The 21,920-nt window shown below is 45.9% G+C and overlaps 1 protein-coding gene and 1 pseudogene across 3 annotated transcripts; both read right to left on the bottom strand.

Moving 5' to 3' along the window:
* Window positions 1–875: 875 nt before the first annotated feature.
* Window positions 876–4,060, bottom strand: LOC129149709 (retinol dehydrogenase 16-like; annotated as a pseudogene).
* Window positions 4,061–5,555: 1,495 nt separating this feature from the next.
* LOC129147068 (retinol dehydrogenase 16-like) lies at window positions 5,556–16,800 on the bottom strand. Of its 3 annotated transcripts, none has more exons than XM_054718409.1 (5): window positions 16,719–16,800; window positions 14,531–14,910; window positions 7,479–7,737; window positions 6,434–6,597; window positions 5,556–5,904 (listed from the first exon to the last, which is right to left on the bottom strand). In XM_054718409.1, exons 2-5 carry the CDS (start codon window positions 14,841–14,843, stop codon window positions 5,687–5,689), a joined length of 954 nt encoding a protein of 317 aa, XP_054574384.1. In that variant the 5' UTR covers window positions 14,844–14,910; window positions 16,719–16,800; the 3' UTR covers window positions 5,556–5,686. The 3 variants fall into 3 exon arrangements, with proteins under 3 accessions (XP_054574384.1, XP_054574385.1, XP_054574386.1); XM_054718410.1 differs by having other exon boundaries at window positions 5,556–5,863; XM_054718411.1 differs by lacking the exons at window positions 7,479–7,737; window positions 16,719–16,800 and having other exon boundaries at window positions 14,531–14,724.
* Window positions 16,801–21,920: the final 5,120 nt, after the last annotated feature.

The raw sequence follows: 21,920 nt of genomic DNA, 5'->3' as shown, positions 1-21,920 counted from the left end.
ACACTGGATCTAGGAGGCATTTCCCAACTCTGCTTCCTGGGTGAGTGAACAGGGAAGTCTTGGTTGGGAGATGTCAGATAATGTCACTTGAGGGCTGAGCAGGCTCAGGAGTAACCCAGTCCTTGAGAAGACAGGTGAGACACAGGGGTTGGCTTGAATCTTGAGACTGCCCCAACACAGGCCAGCGCCTGGCTCACCACTTCATGGGTCTCTCTGTTGACTGCTGGCTAAGACAGTGCTCTCCTGGGCTCAGACTCCAACATCACAAAATCCAGGCCATGGATGGAGGCTTGGAGTGCTGCAGGACCACACAGAAGGCTCTTTTCTTAGAGTTGGGAAGGCCACCTGCTCTCAGCAGGACTCCCTGCTAAGTTGGCACCTGCGGCTGATGGGTCAGCCTGGTAGTTGCCCTCCACACCTCTACCTCTCTCCACAGGTATCTTCAGTGGAGAGGGGCCTTCACCTTCACCAGGCCATTTCCATCCTGTGGGAGGGGGAGACTGGCCAGGGCCAGGGCACACTCTGAGGAGGTAAACAGAGGCAGAGAAGATGGGGCTGAGCCCCCTTCCAGTGTTCATTCCTTCCCAAAAGTGTAAATTCAGGGCCATGAGGCTCAGAACCTTGAGAAGCTGCTTAAGGAACAGGGCATGTATTGTGTGCTTTTGGATCCCTGTTCCTCAGCCTCAAAACATGGTTCTTTCCTCCTAATTTCCTCAGAGTCCTAGGAGAAGCCTGGGGCAGAGGTAAGGTGGAGGGTAAGCCACATGATCCTAGAGACTGGAATGTTCACTCCCTCCACCCTATTTTCCTCCCCATAAAGCATCAACCCTCACATTGCACCCCAACTAGATCCTCCACGTACCCCAGTCTTGGTTTCACAGGGCATTGGCAGGATTTGGGGAGCTCCAGTGGACCATAGCACCCACCAGGAAGTTAAGCATGTAATTCATGGAGAGGTAGGTGAGCTTGGCCTCCCAGCCAGGTGAGTATTAGGTGCACTTCATGCAGTTCTCACCAACGATAAATTCAACTTACATGTTTTCAAAATATTTTTATTTATTTTGATGTCTGTTCAAAATGAGAAAGGATCCTTACATACTTCTCCACCCTTCCACTCCAATTATTGGCTCTAATTTGGGAAGAAAGTTTCAAAGAACTCCCTCTCTGGCTTCAGATTGCTCTTCAACATAATGAGGTTTTACATGACATGGTGGTCTCCAGCTCTAACAAACCTAAACCCTCTCTTTAAGTTACTAGTTGACCACACAGAATCACGGGTATAAAGCTAAATGTCCCACTGAGTGGGAGAGTCAGCCAGGAGGATGAACCTGAGACTGTACGAGGCTTTAATGATGAAATCAGGCTCCAGGAAATGGTTTGCTCCTCTCCCCACGGTCCACAGCTCACTCACTAGATGCCAGGTGCTTCTCTCCATAGATCTCCTTAACTTTTGGACTGGCCCAATCCCATGCCTCCTTGCAGCCATAAGAAAACATTTTAGGGTTGCTCATTGGCCTCAAAGTAATGAGGCTTCATGAGAGCTACCTTCACCCCAAAATGGGAGAGCTTCCCTCTATAAGGCACACTGGTAGAGGGGCAAGGACTTCAAAGGTCTTGGGAGACACAACAAACAACACAATTCCAAAGCAGACTGGAGTAAGTAACCTTGAAAGCTGGGGTTGTTGTGAAGTGCAGCAGCCAACAGGAGAAAAATATGAAGATAAAATAGGCTCCCTGTAGAGTTGAAATATTTACCCATATATTTTACATACACAAACTTATTAGCTCTAAATCCTACCTATTCTAGCCCTAGCTGGTTTGGCTCAGTGGGTAGAGCATCAGCCTGTGGACTGAAGGGTCCCAGGGTTCCATTCCAGTCAAGGGCACATGCCCGGGTTGTGGGAGCGTGCAGGAGGCAGCCAATCAATGATTCTCTCTCATCATTGATGTTTCTTTCTCCCCCTCTCCCTTCCTCTCTGAAATCAATAAAAAATATTTTTAAAAAATAATAAATAAATCTTACCTATTCTGTTGCAAAGCACTGCTTAAACACTGTCTCCTCCTCTTTCTCCTTAAATTCTATCAATCTCCTCCATACTCCTCAGTCATCTCCTGCTCTTGTCAACTCCATGGCAATCAGTCCTCTAAGGTGCATCTCTCTCTGCCTGTGGTCTCAGCTTCCCCACATTCAGAGCCAATCTCTATCCTCCAGCCAGTGGGTTCTCTAGAGGCTGATCTGACAAAGTAGCTCCCCTGATTTAATATTTTCCATGGGGTTGTGCTGCCACCAACAGCATGAAAGTCCATGGCCTGTCCAGGGCCACACCCTCATGAGCCCACCTTTCCAGCATCCTTTCTGCCAGGCCAGGCCTAGATGATTATCCCTGGAGGACCCCACAGCAGAGGCAGTCAATCATTACTCACCTTACTTCCCACATTCAGGAAGCCTTCCACCCTACGTTGCCAGGTTTCCAAGTTCAGTTCTTCACTCCTCAGCTCAGACCCCTCTCTAGGACCCTTCCCCATTCCACTGGCTACCACGCCACCATGGCTAACATGGTCACAACCATCACAAGCGATGGCCATACCATTTCTGTATCTCTTGTCCCTTTCTCAGCTGTCAGACACTTTAGGCCAGGGGACAAGCCTTGTTATCCTCAGACGTTAATTGTGCACTCACAGATGTGCCCAGCAGTATCTGTAGAGTTGAGTCAAATGCTCTACCCCCAGCTCCAAGACTCCCTGCACTGACTCTCCTAGGGGTTAAGGACATGGACTCTGCAGCCAATTTATTCAGGTTCCAATTCTGCCTCAGTCACTGTGGGCCCTCCTCAAGGACAGGGTTAGTTTAAATCAAATTTTATAGACCTGAGGCCCATCCTGATCCCCAAAAGATAAAAAATTGCTTCCTAATGAATGTCTGGCACAAAGCAAGAGAGAGGAATCTGGAAGGAAAAGCCTCTGAAGCTGTGTGAAATGAACTCCCTGGAAAAATCCTCCCCAGAAGCACAGAAGCAGGAGGACTGAGGGAGGGCCCCTGTCCCAGCCCAAAACCTGAAGGAATCAGAGAAGACCTCAACACTGTATTGGAGATGCAGTACCCCCACCATACACGGACACACACCCAAGATGCTGGAGACGTTGACCACACTGCCCCTTGCCTATGTCACCAGGAGTAGCAGACTCAGGGTCACCTGGATCACCCCCAACAGGTTCACACTGAGCATTGTTATGAAGTCTTGTTTGGTCAGCCATTGATTGGGTGCCATGGGCACAGACATGCCAATTATTCACCAGGCCCCAGAGTCTTGGGCACAGTGGGAGTAAGAGAGCAACACTGTGCTGTGACCCTGTAGTGAGAACACATGTGTGGTTCCAATTAAATTTATTTTAATAAGTCAACAACAGTGTTGTTGCTATAAGAAAAAACAGTGTGGGAGAGGAAACAGGAATGTGCTGGTTACAGGGAGTCAGAGTTTGCAAACGTGTTTAACTACTAAATGGCACGGATGGTCCTTCTCATTTTTCTGCTCCTCAGTGCCTGGCACACAATAGGCAATAAGCCCATCTTTGTTAAATGCATGGACAGAGTCTGAGGTAAAGTATTCAACACTATCTTATAGGAGAGACATATAGACAGGTAGAGAGAAATGGGTGAGAGAGAGTAATGAAGGGAAAATTAGAGAAGAGAAAGTAAACCGGGCCGGGGTGGGGGTGGTGGGGGTGGTGGGAAGGAGAAAAAGAAAAACCGTGAATAATTACTTTCCACACCCTGGTTGGGAAAGATACACTTAAAATCCCAGGACTAGGGTTAAATAGAGACAGGCCTGCATTGAACATCAAGAGACTAGCTTTGAAACAACCTGCCTCAATCCCAAGGCAATATCTGCTCAGGAAGTCAAGGTCACCTTCTATGCCAGGAAATTCCAAAGTCCACCCTGGAGTGAATGCTCAGGGCAGACTCTGGGAACAGGTGAGGAGGCCTCCTGCCACACCTGGTGTAGACTGCACCCTTGGCTTCAGGAAGTGTCACTGTCCCCTCTCACCCTCCAAAGGCCATCCTTGCCCCATCCTCCCAAGTCCCAAGCCCACTCAGCTTGCAGGAAACTTCTCTGGAAGAGACAGGGGGCAGACACTGCAAGGATTGTAAGACAGACCCATAGACCTCATTGGCAGGGGCAGGTGTTACTGCTGAAAACAGGTTCATTTGTGCTGTTGAGAGAAAAGAATTTCAAAAGGCACACATGTGGAGAAGGTTAAATGTGATGGAAAAAATCTATAATAATAAAAGTGTAATATGCTAATTAGACCGGACATCCTTCTGGATGACCTTCTGGATGAAGCCGGGGCTGTGAGGGCCGAGCCCCTTGCATGAATGTCGTGCATCGGTCCTCTAGTAAATACATAAATGTGATGGCAAGATTTTATTTGAGGTGAAGAGCATTAAGACTAGTACACCCTCAGGGACATAGAGGGCGGGCAGGGTCTAGAACAGTGGTTCTCAACCTGTGGGTCGCAACCCCTTTGGGGGTCGAACAACCCTTTCACAGGGATCGCCTAAGACATCCTACATATCAGATATTTACATTACGATTCATAACAGTAGGACGTTATAGTTATGAAGTAACAACGAAAATAATTTTTTGGTTGAGGTCACCCCAACATGAGGAACTGTATTAAAGGGTCACAGCATTAGGAAGGTTGAGAACCACTGGTCTAGAAGCAACAGTCACAGGGCTGTTAATTCTCCATATTTTCTTGGTTCATAGTAAAGAACAAGGTGTCATTCAGTCCATCCAACTAACTTTCTGATTCTTCCAGGCTTGCGCGCGTGTGTGTGTGTGTGTGGTGGGTGGGGGTGGGGGGGGTGGGGGGGGGTGGGAGGGGAGGCGCTCCTCCCAACCAAGCCCTTTCCTGGACCCAATGGGGTTCCATGCCCTCTATCCAATCTGATCACCTTCCCAGTTTTTCCCAGGCTAGGCTCTGCCCCTCTGGCATCAACCTGGCTCTCACTGAGCATGCCCAAAAGGAAACACCTCCCTCCTGTGCTAACAACTTTTATTGAGCATGTCCAAAAGTTCTGTTACATCATCTGGTTTCTACTGCTCATGTGCCCAGCAGAGGAATTTCCCCTCCTCCTTCCTCTGGGAATCCAGTGTGGGTGGGCAGGGCAGCACCTCGGGGTGATTTTCCTGTCAGTTTTGGGGATTAAGTCTCCTCCATGGCAGTCCCCTGGAGTGTGTGAATGAGTCTGTTTATGCTATAGCTTCCTTGCCAACTCATTGGAATGCTGTCCTGATATCTGCTTCAGCTTCCCAGTTTATTCAGCTTAATGTTTGATTACTAACTAAGCTTATTATTTGATTCCCATTTGCTTCCTTTCTTATATTAATAACTAGATAATTATGAGGCTAACACAGAGTTTTCAGTGAATTGTGGATGGTGAAGGGGCTGGCAGAGTATTAGGAATATTGAAAAGAACAATGTTCTGCAACATTAGTCCCTGTCCTGCACAGAAACCTTCCCTGGCTTTAAAGAAATGTATATTCTTTGAATCAATTATTTAATTTTATTTTAATAACAGTATTTGAGAATGTGAACAAAAATGCACCATACTTCTCTCTACAGATGCATCCCCTCCCTCACACGGTACCCAATTCCCCCTACTATGCACCACAATCTTGGGTCACATGGCCTTAGAAGGTCTTGGGTTACTCCAGTTGACCACGGCATCCATCAGGAAGGTGGGCATGTAGCTCATGGGAAGGTAGATGAGCTTGGCATCCCAGCCAGGTGAGTATCTGGTGCGGGGATGGCAGGAGGTCAGAGCATGTTCCATGCAGTTCGTCACCAAGGACAGATCCTGTGTGCACATTTTATCCAAGGACCCGATTGCTTTCAGGCCTGTCCAGAATGAGAAAGCATCCAGATGTATTCCTACCTCCAACCATTAAGATCAACTTACAGAATGAGTTTCTAGACTTCCTGGTCCTAAACTCCTTAGTGGGTGCCTCCCTCCTCCCCCAGGCACAACTGTTTCGCTCTAATCCACCTCTGGCTTTATTCCTAGGAATATGTGCAACACACAACTGAAGGTCTCCACAGACACTAGAAATCTAAGTGCCTGAAAGCCAGCTGCTCTTATACTTGTTCACCAGGAGGTCACGGGTGTCTTTTCTCTCTGGCTTTAGTTTCATCCTCAACAACATGAGAAGTTCACATAAGACGGTGGTGCCATGTCTAACAAGCCTGGATCCTTTCCTTGGGTTACCAGTTGACAACATGGGACCACGGAGATAGAATTAAAGGTCCCCTGTTTGTAGGTGGGACAGAGCACAGAGGTTGGACCTGAGACTAAGGTGGGACTAACTATGAGTCTAGACTTCAGGACAATGGTCTGCTTCTATCCCCATGGACCACAAGGCTCACTCACGGTCTGCCAGAAACCTCTCCCCATAGGCCTCCTTGACCTCTGGGCTGGCCTTATCCCATGCCTCTTGGAAGTTTCTAGAAATCACCGGAGTACTGGTCACTAAAGTCTTGAAGTAACCGGGCTCAATGATAGCCACTTTCACCCCAAAGTGGGAGAGCTCCCTCCTGCAAGGCAAACCGACAGAGAGGCAAAGACTTCAGAGGTCTCATAAAAGAAAACAACACCTGGAAAACACCCAACCCAATCAAACACCAATATAAGATTACAGTAAATTAAGCTCAAAAGTGTGGGGAGTTGTGAAGTGCAGTAGACAGGAGGAGAAAATTTATGATGATAGTATTGCCTGTCTACAGAGTTTGAGTATTTTCACAAGTATTTACATACATTTGCTTAGAACTCTAAATCCTACCAATTCTGCTGAAAGGCACCACTTAAATTCTATGCCCTTGTATTTCTGTCACATGCAATAAAAAAATTGGGCTGTGCCTGTTTTATATTTACCATTCTCCTCAAACCCCTCCCTCTTCTTTCCCTCCCAGGTTAACCTCCAGGCCATCTGTCTTGTAAGGAGCTCTCTCTGCCTGCGGTCTCACCGCCCCACCCTCCCACCCCCTACCCTGGCCTTCATCACAGCCATCCTCAGCCCTGAAGCCAGTGCAGTCTCTACTGCTGATGTGATGAGGAAGCTCCCTGAATAAAGTGCTTCCCTGGGGCTTCACTGACAACAGGGCCCCTGGAACCCAATTCCCATAGCAGTTATGTACGCGGATGGGCTGTGCAGTGGAGTCAGATCAGTTCCAGTTCTGCCTCAGATGCTTTCTGACTGTAGGCAGGGACAGGTTGAATCAACTCCATTGCCCTGAGGCCCATCCAGACCTCCAGAAGATAAAAAGGTGTTTCCCAATGAATGCCTGTCAAAAAGCAAGAGAGAAGGAACTGGAAGGAAGAGCCTCTGAGGCTGTGTGAAATCAACCCCTTGGAAAAGGCTCCCCCAGAAGCACAGAAGCAGAAGACCCAAGGGAGGGCCTCTGTCCCAGCCCAATACCTGAGGGAGTCCGAGAAGGCCTCGACGCCGTACTTAGAGATGCAGTAGCCCCCACCAATGAAGGCTACACGACCGAAGACGCTGGAGACATTGACCACTCGGCCCTTTGCCTTCCTCACCAGGGGCAGCAGACTCAGGGTCACCTCGATCACCCCCAACAGGTTCACGTTGAGTATCTTTACAAAGTCTTGTTTGGTCAGCCACTCATTGGGTGCCGTGGGCACAGAGATGCCAGCATTATTCACCAGGCCCCAGAGTCCTGGGCACACAGAGGGGAGAGAGGAAGACTGTGCTGAGACTGTGCAGTGAGGACACAGCTGTGGTTCCAATTACCTTCCAACTGAGTGAGGACAGTAGGAGGAGGCGACATGGGAAGCGGGTAGAACACATAACAGATAACTACATGCTGTCTGCAGGGTTTGGGGCAGTGCAGACCCTGTAAGCTGTGGTGACAGAGTCAGCCTTCCTCCTCGTTTATTCCTAGTGCCCAGCCCCCTGCCTCATACAGGTTATTTGATGAGACAGGACTGATGCTGAGGAAATCTAGTGAATCCACAGTGTGGATCACACAGAGCCATGTTTGAGTTTTCCCATATCAGTGCTGTTCCCATGAGGGAAAGAGAGAGACACAGACAGAGAGAATGAAGAATGAAGAGGAAGAGAGGAACAAAACCACTTTGTATAAATGACCAAAAAATAAGGGACAGTTTTCCATAACACATTGCGGACGGATCAGGAGAATTCTCATTTTTCTGTTCTAAGGCTTATGGCCAATCACAAGAATTCTCAGATTTTCATTGTTGTCATTTAGAGAAAGACTGTAATGGAAAATGCATTCGCTGAAGTTAAAAATTACAAAAGGAATTAAAAGTAATTAGTCTGTTGTCGTTAGTAATAAAAATAACTTTTTATATCAAATTGATATTTTTAAAGTGCTCAGTAACCATGGATAGTGATGAAGAACATGATAAAATTCTGGATATATTTGCTGACAATTTATCAGATAGTCCAAGTGAAAGTGATGAAAGCTTTGACAGTGGGCCATTGGTTATTCCTTCAAAAAGGTGAAAAATAGTGATTTCAAGTGATTCCGAACCTGAAAATTTGAACAATTCCACACATGATTTTGAGTGTAATTTGCGTCTTGGTTGCCGAGATAATGATTGGTCAAAAGAGGACTTTCAACCTAATTTGGAAAGTATTGAAGGTAATTCTGGGGTTACAGTTATACTGTCTGCTTCTAAGAACATCATTGAAGTCACCAACTTCATTTTTGACGACGATCTGTTTGAACCATTTTGATATCAATCAAAAATATATTATAACCAAAATTTAGGAAAGCACAAAATTTTGAAAGCAATAAAATGGTCTCCTGTTACTCCAACAGATATGAAAAAAATTTTAGGACTTACAGTGCTAATAGGGCATACTCAAAAGAATACTTGGAGAGAATATTGGTCTACAAATCCAGTTCTAGCTCTTCCAATGTTTCCTCAGACGATGAGTCGAAACAGTTTTCAACAAATCTGGACTTATTGGCATTTCAATGACAATGCAAACATGACTGAATCTTCATCCAGGCTATTTAAAATTCAACCTGTACTCAACCACTTTATTCATAAGTTTCAAACAATATATAAACCTAAGCAAGAATTATCATTACATGAAGGCATGATCCCTGGAGGGGACGTCTTCTATTTCAAACTTACAACTTAGCTACAATTATTAAACATGGTTTACCTGTAAGAATGCTATGTGAGAGCAAGACTGGGCATATTTGCAATGTGGAAATTTACACAGGTGAAGGAAAAAACTTGAATGACTCTATTCTGTCACTACTTCAGCCGTATCTGGAATTGGGACATCACATACATCAAGATAACTCTTACAATAGCATTTCAATTGCAGAAACTTTATTACTACATAAAACAAGAGTTTGAGGAACAATTCGAACAAATAGAGGCTTGCCAGAATGTTTGAAAGATGAAGCATCTATGCTTAAAAGAGTTGAATTAGCTTTCCCAAGAAAAAGTGACATTTTATTATTGATTTGGAAGGATAAAAGAGAAGTTCGAATTATTTCAACTATCCATGATGCTTCCTCTTGTAAAACAGAAAAGACAAATTGGCATACTGGAGAGGAAATAAAGAAGCCAGTTTCTATTGTGCAGTATAATAACTATATGCAAGGTGTTGATCTTGCTGACCAATATCTTTCAACATATAGTATCCATAGAAAAACAATAAAATGGGTGAAGAAAGTAGTGCTTTACCTGATTAATTGTGTACTATTCAAGTCATTCAGGATTTATCAAGCGCTCAATCCAGAAAGCCAAGTAAGATACAAAGACTTTCTTTTAACTGTAGCAACAGAGTGGATCTCATCCCAAGTAGATAAATGAGCAGATCCAGAATTTAGCAATCTTAATCCATCAGGTATTAGAAGTAGGAGAGCTCCTCAGAAAGATCAAACACAAAGATGATCAGGCAACATGAAGCAGCACATCCCTGTGCAAATTCCATCTTCAGGTAAAAAGAAATATCCTACCAAAGTTTGCAAAGTATGCAAAAGTAATGGTAAGAGAAGAGAAACGCGTTACATTTGCCAGCTTAGTTTAGTTCCTTTTCATATTACACAGTGTTTTACAAACTATCATACTTTAAAAAGATATTAGCTTGCAAGAACATGTAATAAATAACTTCAAAATGCAATGGGTATTTAATTTTAAAGCGTGCCTTTAACATTTATGTAAAACTTGTTTTTACTCGTTCAATAGAAATTTATCTGGCCACTGGGTAAAGCTAGCAATAAAACTACTGGTCCGCAATGTGTTAAGATCAGGAACAAAACAAGGGTGTCCACTTTCACCACTTCTATTCAACACAGTTTTGGAAGTCCTAGCCACAGCAATCAGACAAGAAAAGAAGTAAAAGGCATCCAATTAGAAAGGGTGCATATGACATGATATTATATAGAGAGAACTTTAAAGAGTCCACAAAGAAACTATTAAAACTGATAAATGAATTCAATAAAAGTAGTACGCTAAAAACTTATATTCAGAAATTGGTTGAATGTTTTCAAAATTCTCACCCAAGTATATGCTTATTGATTTTATTTTATTTTAAATATATTTTTATTGGTTTCCAAGAGGAACGGAGAGGGAGAGAGAGAGAGATAGAAACATCAGTGATGAGAGAGAATCATTGCTGGACTGCCTCCTGCACACCCCTTACTGGGGATGGAGCCCGCAACCCGGGCATGTGCCCTTGACCAGAATCAAACCTGGGACCCTTCAGTCTCAAGTCCAATGCTCTATCCACTGAGCGAAACCAGCCAGGGCTGCTTATTGATTTTAAGGAGAGGGAAAGGGAGAGGGAGAGAAAGAGGGAGAGGGAGAGGGAAGGAGGGAGAGGGAGAGGGAGAGGGAGAGGGAGAGGGAGAGGGAGAGGGAGAAATGTGAGAGAGAACATTGATTGGTTTCCATACCTGCCCGGACTAGGGATTGAACCTGAAATCTTCTTGTTCATGGGACGATGCTCCACTCGAATGAGCCACAAGGCCAGGGTTTGGTTGCATTTTTATATACCAATAATGAACCATCAGAAAGGGAAATTAAGAAAACAATCTCATTTAAAATTTCATCTTTAAAAAACACACCAAAAACCTAGGAATCAATTTAATCAAAGAAGTAAAAGACCTGTACTCAGAAAATTATAAGCTATTGAAGAAAGAAATTGAGGAAGATACAAATAAATAGAAGCATATACCATGCTAATGTATAGTAATAATTACCCTTGTTAAAATGTCTGTACTACCAAAATCAACCTATAAACTAAATGCAATCTTTCAACATGTCCATACTATTGAAATCAATCTATAGATTCAATGCAGTCCCTAACAAAATACCATTGGCATTTTTCATAGAACTAAAAATAGTACTAAAACTTATATGGAACCACAAAAGGCCCTGACTAGCCAAAGCAATCGTGAGAAAGAAGAACAATTTTGGAAGTATCACACTATCTGATAACAAACAATAATACAAGACTATAATAATCAAAAGAACATAGTAGGTCTCAGAGAGGAGGGGGTTGGGAGCTGGGTGAGGAGGTGATGGGATTAAGCAAAGAAAAAAAAGAAGAAAGACTCATGGACACAGACAACAGCATGGTGATTGCCAGGAGGAAGGGGAAATGCAGGAGGTAGAAGAGAGTAAAGAGGGGTTAATTGGTGATGGAAGAAGACTTGACTTGGAGTGGTAAACACACAATACAATATACAGATGATGTACTGCAGAATTGTATATCTGAAACTTACATAATTTTATTAACCAATGTCACCCCAATAAATTCAATTTTTTTAAAAGCATGGTACTGACATAAAAACAGACACATAGATCAATGGAATAGAATAGAGAGCAATGAAATAAACGCACACCCATCGGCCAAACAATCTATGACAAAGGAAGCAAGAATATACAATGGGATAAAGATGGTCTCTTCAATAAATGGTATTGGAAAATCTGAACAAACACATGCTCAAAAATTAAACTAGACTAGACTACTTTCTTACACCCAATACAAAAATAAATGAATTAAAGATTTAAATATCAGACTCAAAACCATAAAACTCCTAGAAGAAAAACATAGACAGTAAACTCTTAGACACTGGTCTTCGAAATATTTTTTGGATATGTCTTCTCGGGGAAGGGAAACAAAAGAAAAAAATAAACAAATGGGACTACATCAAACTAAAAACATTTTGCACAGCATAAATGAAAGGAAAAAACAACCTACAGAATGGGAGAAGATATTTGCCAATGATATATCTTGTAAGGGGTTAATATCCAAAACATATAAGAAATTCATCTTAACACCAAAAAGACAAACAATCTGATTAAAAAATGGGCAGAGGACCTGATAGATATTTCTCCAAAGAGGACATAAAGCTGGCCAAAAGACATATGAAAAGATCATCAACATCACTAATTATCAGAAAAATAGAAATTAAAACCAAAGTGAAATATCACCTCACATCAGTCAGAATAGCTATCATCAAAAAATCAACAAACAGCCCAGCAGGAGGAAAGAAGGGGAGCTCAGAGGTTGATCGTCAACATATGAACCAGTAGGTCATGGTTCAATTCCCAGTCAGGGCACATGCGCAGGTTGTGGGCTTGATCCCCATTGGGGCTCGTGCAGGAGGCAGCTTATCAAAGATTTTCTCTGATCATTGATGTTTCTATCTCTCTTTCTCCCTTCATCTCTGAAATCAATAAAAATATATTTTAAGAATCAATAAACAACAAATGTTGGCAAGGATGTGAAGAAAAAGGAAACACTGTGCACTGTTGGTGGAATTGCAAATTGGTGTACGAACCAAGAAAAACAGTATGGAGGTTCCTCAAAAAATTAAAAGTAGAACTACCATGTACCCCAGCAATCCCCAGATGGGTATTTCGTAAAAAAAGAGAAAAATCCATATGACTAATTGGAAAAGATATATGCACCCCTATATTCATTGCAGCATTATTTACAGTAGCCAAGTTATGGAAGCAACGTAAGTAGCCTTGAATAGACAACTGGATAAAGAAGTAGTACAAATATTACTCAGCCATAAAAAAAAGAATGAAATCTTACCAGTTTTGACAACATGGATGGAACTAGAGGGTATTATATAAGCTAAGTGAAATAAGTCAGATAGAGAAAAACAAATACCATATGATTTCACTTATATGTGGAATCTAAATGAACAAGCAAGACAGAAACAAACTCATACATACAGAAAACAAATTGATGATTTCCAGGTGGGAGGGGAGTGGGGGATTGGGTGAAAATGGTGAAGGGATTAAGAAGTACAAAGGCAGGGGAGGGTGGATGGGAAGAAATCAACCAATGAACTTGTATGCATATATGCATAATCTGTGGACACAGACAATGGGGTGGTGAGGATCTGGTGTTAGGGTAAAGGGGGGGCCAGGAGCAGGCTGGAAGAGATTCATGGCGGAGAAACGAGGACATATGTAATACTTTCAACAATAAAGATTAAAAGGAAAAAAAAGTACAAAGGGCAGTTATGAAATAGTCACTGAGAGTAAAGTACAGCATAGAGAATAGGTCAATATTATTGTAATAATTACGTGTGGTACAAGGTGGATACTAGATTTATTGGGGGATCACTTTAAAAGTCATATGAATGTCTGACCACTATGCTGTACACCTGAAACTAATATAATGTCAACTGTAATTGATTTTTAAAATTTTTAAATTAATGTTTTTGAAGAAATTTCATTATGTTGTATAATTCCTCATCTTCTATTAATGCACAGAATAGGATACAAACTATGGACAAAATATAATATATATCAAAATGTTAACAGCATTATTTCTAGGTTGTGAAATTATGGTGAGTTTTCTCTATCCCTGTGCTTTCCATATTTTCTACATTGATGGTGTTTTACATTTCTTGGATAAATGAGATCACTGTCTTTTTTCTTCCCCCTTAACATGACAGGCACAATTGTAGTAAAAGAGAGAGAGAGGACACGAACACCCATTAGATTTCTGACTTCCCTTTCTGACCCTCCTGAAATCTCAGTGTTGTCACCTGAAAATGGGTGACATCAACTCCCTGACTGGACGATTATAACTCACCAACAAGAACATGTTAATGTGCTGAGAACAGGAGCCCAGTTCCAGCGCTGCCCCCCAGCCACCCATTTAAACTTCAGGCTCCTGCCCCCTTCTCCACCCCTCCTCCAGAAAGTGGGCCCTGATCTCCCCGGGGCACTCAGCATCTAGAAATTCAGAGACATAGACAGAAATTCTGCAGGGACCAGTTCTCATCAGCACAACCTCTCCCAAACTACAGAGTTCCAAAGTCAGAGGCTAGGGCAGTGGACTGAGAAGAGGCTCAGCTGGTATGCTGGGTGAGGTGAAGAAAGCTAGTAGGATCTCAAGTCCTAGAAAACACGTTGGGAATCTTCCCCAGGTAGCAAGGGGTCTTCTCTTGACAGGAGAGAAGGAACAGACTTGAGAAACCTGGGTGATACCTCTGTCCCCCGTGCGCTCCTTCACCCACTGGGTGGCCGCAGCGATGCTCTCTGTGCTGGTCACATCCAGGATCACCGTCTCCAGCCTGTCTGACGCCTTGACCCTCAGCTGCTCGGCCCCCTTTTCTGTCAGACATGCAGCCAGCACCCTCAAGCCTCGGAGGTCCAGCTGCCTGGCCAGCAGGTTCCCGAAGCCCGAGTCACAGCCTGTGATGAAGACATACTTGTCCTGGAGGTGGCTCATCACCTGTCTCTCCCGGTACCAGCGCAGAAGGTAGTACAGGCCCACAAGGATTGCCAGGTACAGCCACATGGCTTTGCAGGGACAGGTGGTAGGCAAGGGTGAAATGAGAACGTGGCCAGTGTTCAGTCAGGAGGATCTAAGAACACAGGGTGTAAGTTAGCATACCAGCCTCAGGCACTCTGACATGGAGTCCTCAAGTCTTTTCTGTTCATCTGGTTTAGTGAGTATTTGTTTGTTTGTTTAGTGCGTATGATTGATCCGTGCCCCATTTTGTAGATCTTTGGTACACTTACACCATTTCTAATAGATGACATTGCATTGCTCAGGAAATCCCTTGACCTGAGGATAGTTTTCCCAGCCACCTGATCTGGGTTCTCCCACTCCTCCCTCTTCCCTCCTCTGTTCTTTTCCCCATCAACCTGCCCTAAATTGGAACCCCCTATGGTCACAGTCTCATGGTCCAGAACTGTCTTCTTCCCCTTTTCCTGCTGAAGTCTGGAACCTTTCTGCCCTGATCTACTGGAGAGTTTCACAAAGAGGACGCACTTTGAATCAAGAAAAACTTGAGTTCAATATCCAGCTCAGCTCCACCTACCCTGTGACATTGGCAGCGGGTGCAGCCCCTGAGGTTCTCACTTGGCTCAACACAGAATTCACTCCTAAGAAAACTAAGCTCTGCTTAGAAAACTAAGTTTTGGATTAGAAAGAGAGGGAAAGGGGTATCCTGTGCCCTGCTGATGCAGAAACTCTCAGGGGCAGAAAGGTGCTCTGGAGATGGGAGGGTGTCTGACTACCTCAGAGTAAAACAGGAGAAGAAGGGAATGGGGCGGCCACACTCGGGGAAACTTCTCCCGGCACCTGGGAGGGTGGAAAGGAAGGGCCTGTGGGAAGAAGACCTAACAGCTACCCCCTCACTCCATGAAGACGCCTTGTCCCCAGCCCTGGCCTCTGCCCCATGCTGAGGCTCTCCCCTGCCAGCCACATGGGCAGAATCCAGACCCAGACCCAGACTCCAAAGGTAGAAATGATCCGCTTAACAGGGACCACGTCTGGGTCCTTAACTTCACCATCAGGGAGGCTGTAACCCCAGTAACCACAAAGGCCTCCATCCACTTTGTATGAGGGGGATGATGGGGAGGTGGAGACATCTGCCCCCTCGGAAGACTAAAGAAAGGACTAGACACTGGAGCCCAGACCAGCTGTCCCCGAGGGGCTTCAGGGTGAGATTAGGAAACCATTTCATAAAAGGGGGCCGACCAGCGGGTGGACAAGGACAGAAGATGCCAGTTTCAAGCTCTGGGACCTCCCTCACTGTCCACAGTTTCACAGTTCTGACTGGTAAGCAGGGAAGAGTAGAGGCACTGGGAGAGGGGAGAGGTTTCCTTAAAAAAAAAATGCCTGGACATATGGCAGCAAGAAGAAGAGACAGGCAGGGGCAGACTCAGCCTTCAGCTGTAACTCTTGTCTGCAGAGAGGAACTGTGTGGATCTGAGAGTGTTTGTCCCTCATGTTGGGAGGCGGCAGCAGGATGGCACCTGCTGGCCCTGCAGAAACCAGCCTGGTCCTGCTTCCTGGGGTGACGGCCAGCACCGGCTACAAAACATTCCCAAGATAGAGAAGGAGGAAAGCAAGGAGGGAGGAAGGAGCTCTTAGGGAGCCAAGGGGCATGCAAACCCTCCTAAGGGGAAAATTTGCTGTTTCTTGGAAGCAACTGGAGATTTCCTTCCTTAGTGACCACATTCCTTCAACCACAAAGTCTCAAGGGCTAAAGGCAGAGAAAACTCCCAGCCAACCTGATCGGTGCTTCACTCTGGTGAATCCTAAAAGCTATATAACTGCTTGGGGATTGCCAGGAGCTTCAGAGTCCATCCAGTTGGGAAAAATCACAGGAAGTTCGGGAGAGACCAGTAAGAGAGAAACGGAATCTGGATGACACTCACTCACCTGGGAGCTACAGGGGCTAGAACGAGCAATCCTTCAGAAGCGTCCCAGAGACTGAGTCTCCTGGCAGTGAGTCTCTGCAGAAGATCTTTAACAGGAAGTGCAAGGGCAGGGCAGCTTGGCCAGTCTCCAGGGCACCACTGCTTTTGCAACCTGAGAGCTGGAACAGAGACACGCGCCCCCTGGTGGCTCCACCGAGTCTTAGCGGAGACTTCTGTCAAAAGCAAAACATCCTCCTCCTATTACTTGTATGGGTCTCTAAAGAGGGGATTGCATGGTAAATGAAAAGGGGCTCTGGAAAGGGTATGGAGTGAGGGTTAGCTGTGCAAGCTTGCTTCCAATTTTATAGGTATGCAGCCCCACTGCCTGGAGTGTGGATCCAAACATTTTGAGATGCACCCCTGCCTTTAGGTGTGAAGGTCTGGCACTGGAGGGGATGAGAGTTACTGGTGGAAAGTCATTGAGCCCGCGCTCCTCATAAAGGTCCAGGGCAGCAAAAGGAAGGAGTGAGGGCAGTGTCCTTGGGGCTGTCTCATAGCATGGGTCCCAGCCCCTGACGGGTTCATCACACTGGACCTGGCTCCCTCCCCAACGATGGAGCCTAGAAGGAGGAGGGATGGGACTTTTTGGAGAGTCTGGGGTGAAGATGTGGGCTGATTTGCATTGGATTTCTTTGTTGTTGTTCCACCTTCAGGTTTGGCCCCTTTGAGACACAGTCCACACTTGGGGCCACTGGACCCATCTGGATGCAGCTCTGCCCCAGGTAGAGCCTAGCATGGAGGGCCATGGGGTTATAACCCCACAGTTCTCTGACACTCTGGAGAGCACTCTTTGGGGTGAATCCAAACCTTCTGAACATACACTTGTAAGGCCAAGGTATTATGTAAATCAACGATTCTTTATTTCATTTCAGTTTGTTTGGTGTGCCTGGCTATGTGTGTGTGTAAAGAATATTGTGCAAATCCGGAGACTTCAGATTAAGCATGAAGTTCTTGCCTGGCCTTTGAGTGGGAGACATGCATTGACCTTGAGTCAGCTGACACCAGAGCTTTGAAGAATGCAGAGATCCTTGAGGATCCTCGCGGTCATCTCTGGGTCCTCAACAGTCTCACGTCTCACACCAAGCTCTCACTAAGGTTGGAGACTGAATAGCCCTGCAACATCCCACCTCCCTCTCTGTATCGCGAAGAACAGAGAGATAGTTCTACAACATGAGGTTCCCCTGAAAGCACCATATTCATGATTTTAAACTAAAGGAAGAAAACTAAGACACCTGGCAAGTACTACCTAACTCCCATTTGTACTCAGCCCATAAAAACCTTTCACCATGTGCAAATGCCTACTCTCTGTTTAGTCCATTCTCAGAACATTGTCAGAAGCATGGAGGCAAAGAGTCGGGGGCCCCGTAAGCACTGCGGAATTAAGGGAACTCCTGCCCAGAACACAGTGGGTGCTCAATAAAGGTTTCAGAAAACAAAAGTCTGGGATCCAGAGGTGATTCTACTCTCCTCCACTAGAAAAGTTCAGGATGGGATCTGGGCATGGGAACATGGTGTAGTGACAGAAGATGGGGGGTCACAGGACTCTACACGAGGGAACAGATACTCTACAGCTGGCTCCTGCGGCCGATGGAGCAGGCTGGTGGTTGTGCTTTTCACCCTTTGTCTGTCCACAGAGGCTGATGGGAGGTGGAGAAGAAACCTGAGGCATCCAGAGAAGTGTTGGGTCCTGCCAGGGCCTCAGGACTTGTTTGTCCATCCTCATACCTCATCCTGTGACTCCAGATTTCGGGACAAATCCTGGAGAGGGGACATTAGCCCCTCAGCTCTCTGGAAGCAAGGAAGGGATTTCACTTCCCTCTTCAAATCCCTACCCAGGTCATTCCATCCATCCATTAACCACCGTTAAAGCCCCTGACTCTTCCTCTCATCTACCCACACCCCACTGCTCCCGAAGGCCACAGTTTCAGTACCTGGGCCTCAATAAAGTTTTCAACTTTAAGGCAAATATAATCCGTGGAAATCCATGTTTTCAAGACAAATCAATAACTGGTTTTAGTGTCCTTTCTCAGGATCCTTGTTGAGACACACCCTTCCAGCCAAGATCTAGCTGAGTTGGCCCCTGAGGCTGATGGGTCCAGGCTGTGTCCGTTTTATCTTTCCTGTATTCCTGAACCCCTCCCTCTTCTGTACCACCCAGGTCAACCTCCAGGCCATCTGTCCTGTAAGGAGTTGTCTCTGCCTGCGGTCTCAGCTCCCCCCGATCTCCCAACCCCCATCACAGCCATCCTCAGCCCTGTAGCTAGTGCAGTCTCTACTGCTGATGTGATGAGGAAGCTCCCTGAATAAGGTGCTTCCCTGGGGCTTCACTGACAACAGGGCCCCAGGAACCCAATTCCCATAGCAGTTATGTACGTGCATGGGCTGTGCAGTGGAGTCAGATCAGTTCCAATTCTGCCTCAGATGCTTTCTGACTGTGGGCAGGGACAGGTTGAATCAAAGAAATTGTGTGGGGCCCAAACTAATATCTCGAACAGCAACAACAAAAAGGTCCTTCCAGTCCTAGCCAGGTGGCCCAGTGGGTTGGAGTGTCATCCCATACACCAAAAGATTGTGGGTTCGATCCCCCGTCAGGGTGTGTATGAGAAGCAACCAATCTCTCTCTCTCTCTGTCTCTCTCTCTCTCTCTCTCTCTCTCTCTCTCTTCCCCTCCCTCCCTCCTCCTTCCTCTCTCTTTCTCCTTAATCAATGAAAACATATCCTCAGGCGAGGATTAAAAAAAAAAAGGTGCTTCCCAATGAAAATGCCTTGCATAAAGCAAGAGAGAAGGATCTGGAAGGAAGAGCCTCTGAGGCTGTGTGAAATCAGCCCCTTGGAAAAGGCTCCCCGGAAGCACAGAAGCAGAAGAACCAAGGGAGGGCCTCTGTCCCAGCCCAATACCTGAGGGAGTCCGAGAAGGCCTCAATGCCGTGCTTAGAGATGCGGTAGCCCCATCCGAAACTCTCCACTGCCCAAGACACCACATGGTCCGGTGCCTTCCTCACCTGGGGCAGCGGACTCAGGGTCACCTCGATCACCCCCAACATGTTTATGTGGAGTATCTTCACAGAGTCATGTTTGGTCAGCCACTCATTGGGTGCCGTGGGCACAGAGATGCCAGCATTATTCACCAGGCCCCAGAGTCCTGGACTCACAGAGGGGAGAGAGGAAGACTGTGCTGAGACTGTGCAGTGAGGACACAGCTGTGGTTCCAATTCACCTTCCAACTCAGTGAGGACAGGAGGAGGAGGTGACATGGGGAACGGGTAGAACAGATAACAGATAACTACATGCTGTCTGCAGGGTTTGGGGCAGTGCAGACCCTGTAAGCTGTGGTGTCAGAGTCAGCCTTCCTCCTGGTTTATTCCTAGTGCCCAGCCTCCTGCCTGGCAGAGGAGATTTGATGAGACAGGACAGATGTTGAGGAAGTCTAGTGAGTCCTCAGTGTGGATCACACAGAGCCATGTTTGAGTTTTCACACATCAGTGCTGTCCCCATGAAGGAAAGAGAGAGACACACAGACAGAGAGAAAAAGAAGAATGAGGAGGAAGAGAGGAACAAAACCACTTTGTAGAAATGACAAAAAGATAAGAGACAGTGAACACCTAAGAACACTTTGGTGGGTAAAGCAGACCTGAAATCTCAGGTGGGTGAAGTGGAGAATAGGCCTGGGTTGTCACACATCAATATTCTCCTCGCAGACATTGTAAATATTCACCCACATTTTCAAATTTCTGGACAGCTCCCATAGTGAGCACTCAACAACTATCAATGAGGGAAAGAGAGAAACAACCAAGAAGAGATAATGAAGAATGGAGGGGAGAGAGAAAACACACACACATTGAACAAATGACAAAAGTATAAAATATGGCTAATATTTGGGAACAGAGCTTGGGTAAAGTAGACCTGAAATCCCAGGTGTGAGGAAACATGATGAATAAGTCTGTGGTTGACCTCAGGTCACTGACCTTGACACAATCTGCATCAACATTGAACTATGATCCTGCAAGAGCTCTGAAAATTCCATGGACAGGCTTTGAGAGCCCAAGGCTGTCCCTCCCCAACTGCAGCACAGACCCTGAGCCCCAGTCAGTGCCACCCTCCCCTCTCACTTGCACAGGAGGCCCTCTCCTCCGTATCCCCTGACTCCCCTGGGCTCACAGTTCATCCAGCTTCATGGAAATCTCTCCCCAAGATTCAAAGACATAAAGGTTTTTAAACCACAGACCTCAGGGCAGCAGGAGTAGGGATTAGGGGGTGGACTGGAGAGTGGGATGAAGCTGGAAGTGGGGCAGCTTCCTCATGGCCCCCCTGATTGAGCCTAGGCCCTGCTCCCATCCACAGTAATGGACCAGACCCACCCCCTCATGAAAAGAGGGCAGTGGGGCTGGCAGAGGCTCTGAGGGACTTTGAGGGTGGGTTACATTGGACCTCTTTTGGCAACGCCCTCCCGTTGCAGGCCTGGTGGAGCCCTGCAGTAAGCATCAGTGGTTCGTGTCCTCCCAGAAGTACAGCCATAGATCATAGACCTAACCAGTCCACAGCCCCCTGGCCTGCTGGAGAGGATTCCGGGAGGTGGGCCCAAACCTCTTGAACACCTTTCCCCAAGGGCTACAAAGTGGCTCAGTGATCATTGTTTTGGGGGAAGAGAAATGACAAAACCAGAAGCTCCAGGTTAAGCCTGTCACAATGGTTTCATTTTAGTGAAGCAACGTGGACTGTGCCTGAATGGACTAAACACTAGAACATTGACTCTAAGCCTCCGGAAAGCAGGGACTGAGTCTCAACGTGTTTATAGTTCCAGCACCTGGCCGTGCCTAGCATCTAACAGACACATGAATGTTGAGGGAGATGACACTGCAACGTGCTGCTTCATTCTCCATTTTCACCTGCATTTCTTACATTGTCTGACAATAGGAGATTCCCCAAAGCCTCCATTCCCTTCACTTTATAACGAGGAAGGAGAATCAAGATGAGTTCAGTGAGTCCTGCTGACTCCAACTCTCAGGAAGTCTAAGAATCCATATGCTGTCACCAAAACGGAAAACCTCAGGAGGCCTTGGGAAGCACTGGAGCATTCAAGAGGAATTTCTGTCCAGCACCCATTAGGCGCTCAACAAAAGTTAGTCGAAACTGAATAAATGCGGAGTCAGCAAGGGACTGAGCA

This window comes from Eptesicus fuscus, chromosome 7 (assembly GCF_027574615.1).
Source record: "Eptesicus fuscus isolate TK198812 chromosome 7, DD_ASM_mEF_20220401, whole genome shotgun sequence".
Taxonomy (NCBI): domain Eukaryota; kingdom Metazoa; phylum Chordata; class Mammalia; order Chiroptera; family Vespertilionidae; genus Eptesicus; species Eptesicus fuscus.
This window is presented reverse-complemented; position numbering and strand designations above follow the sequence as displayed.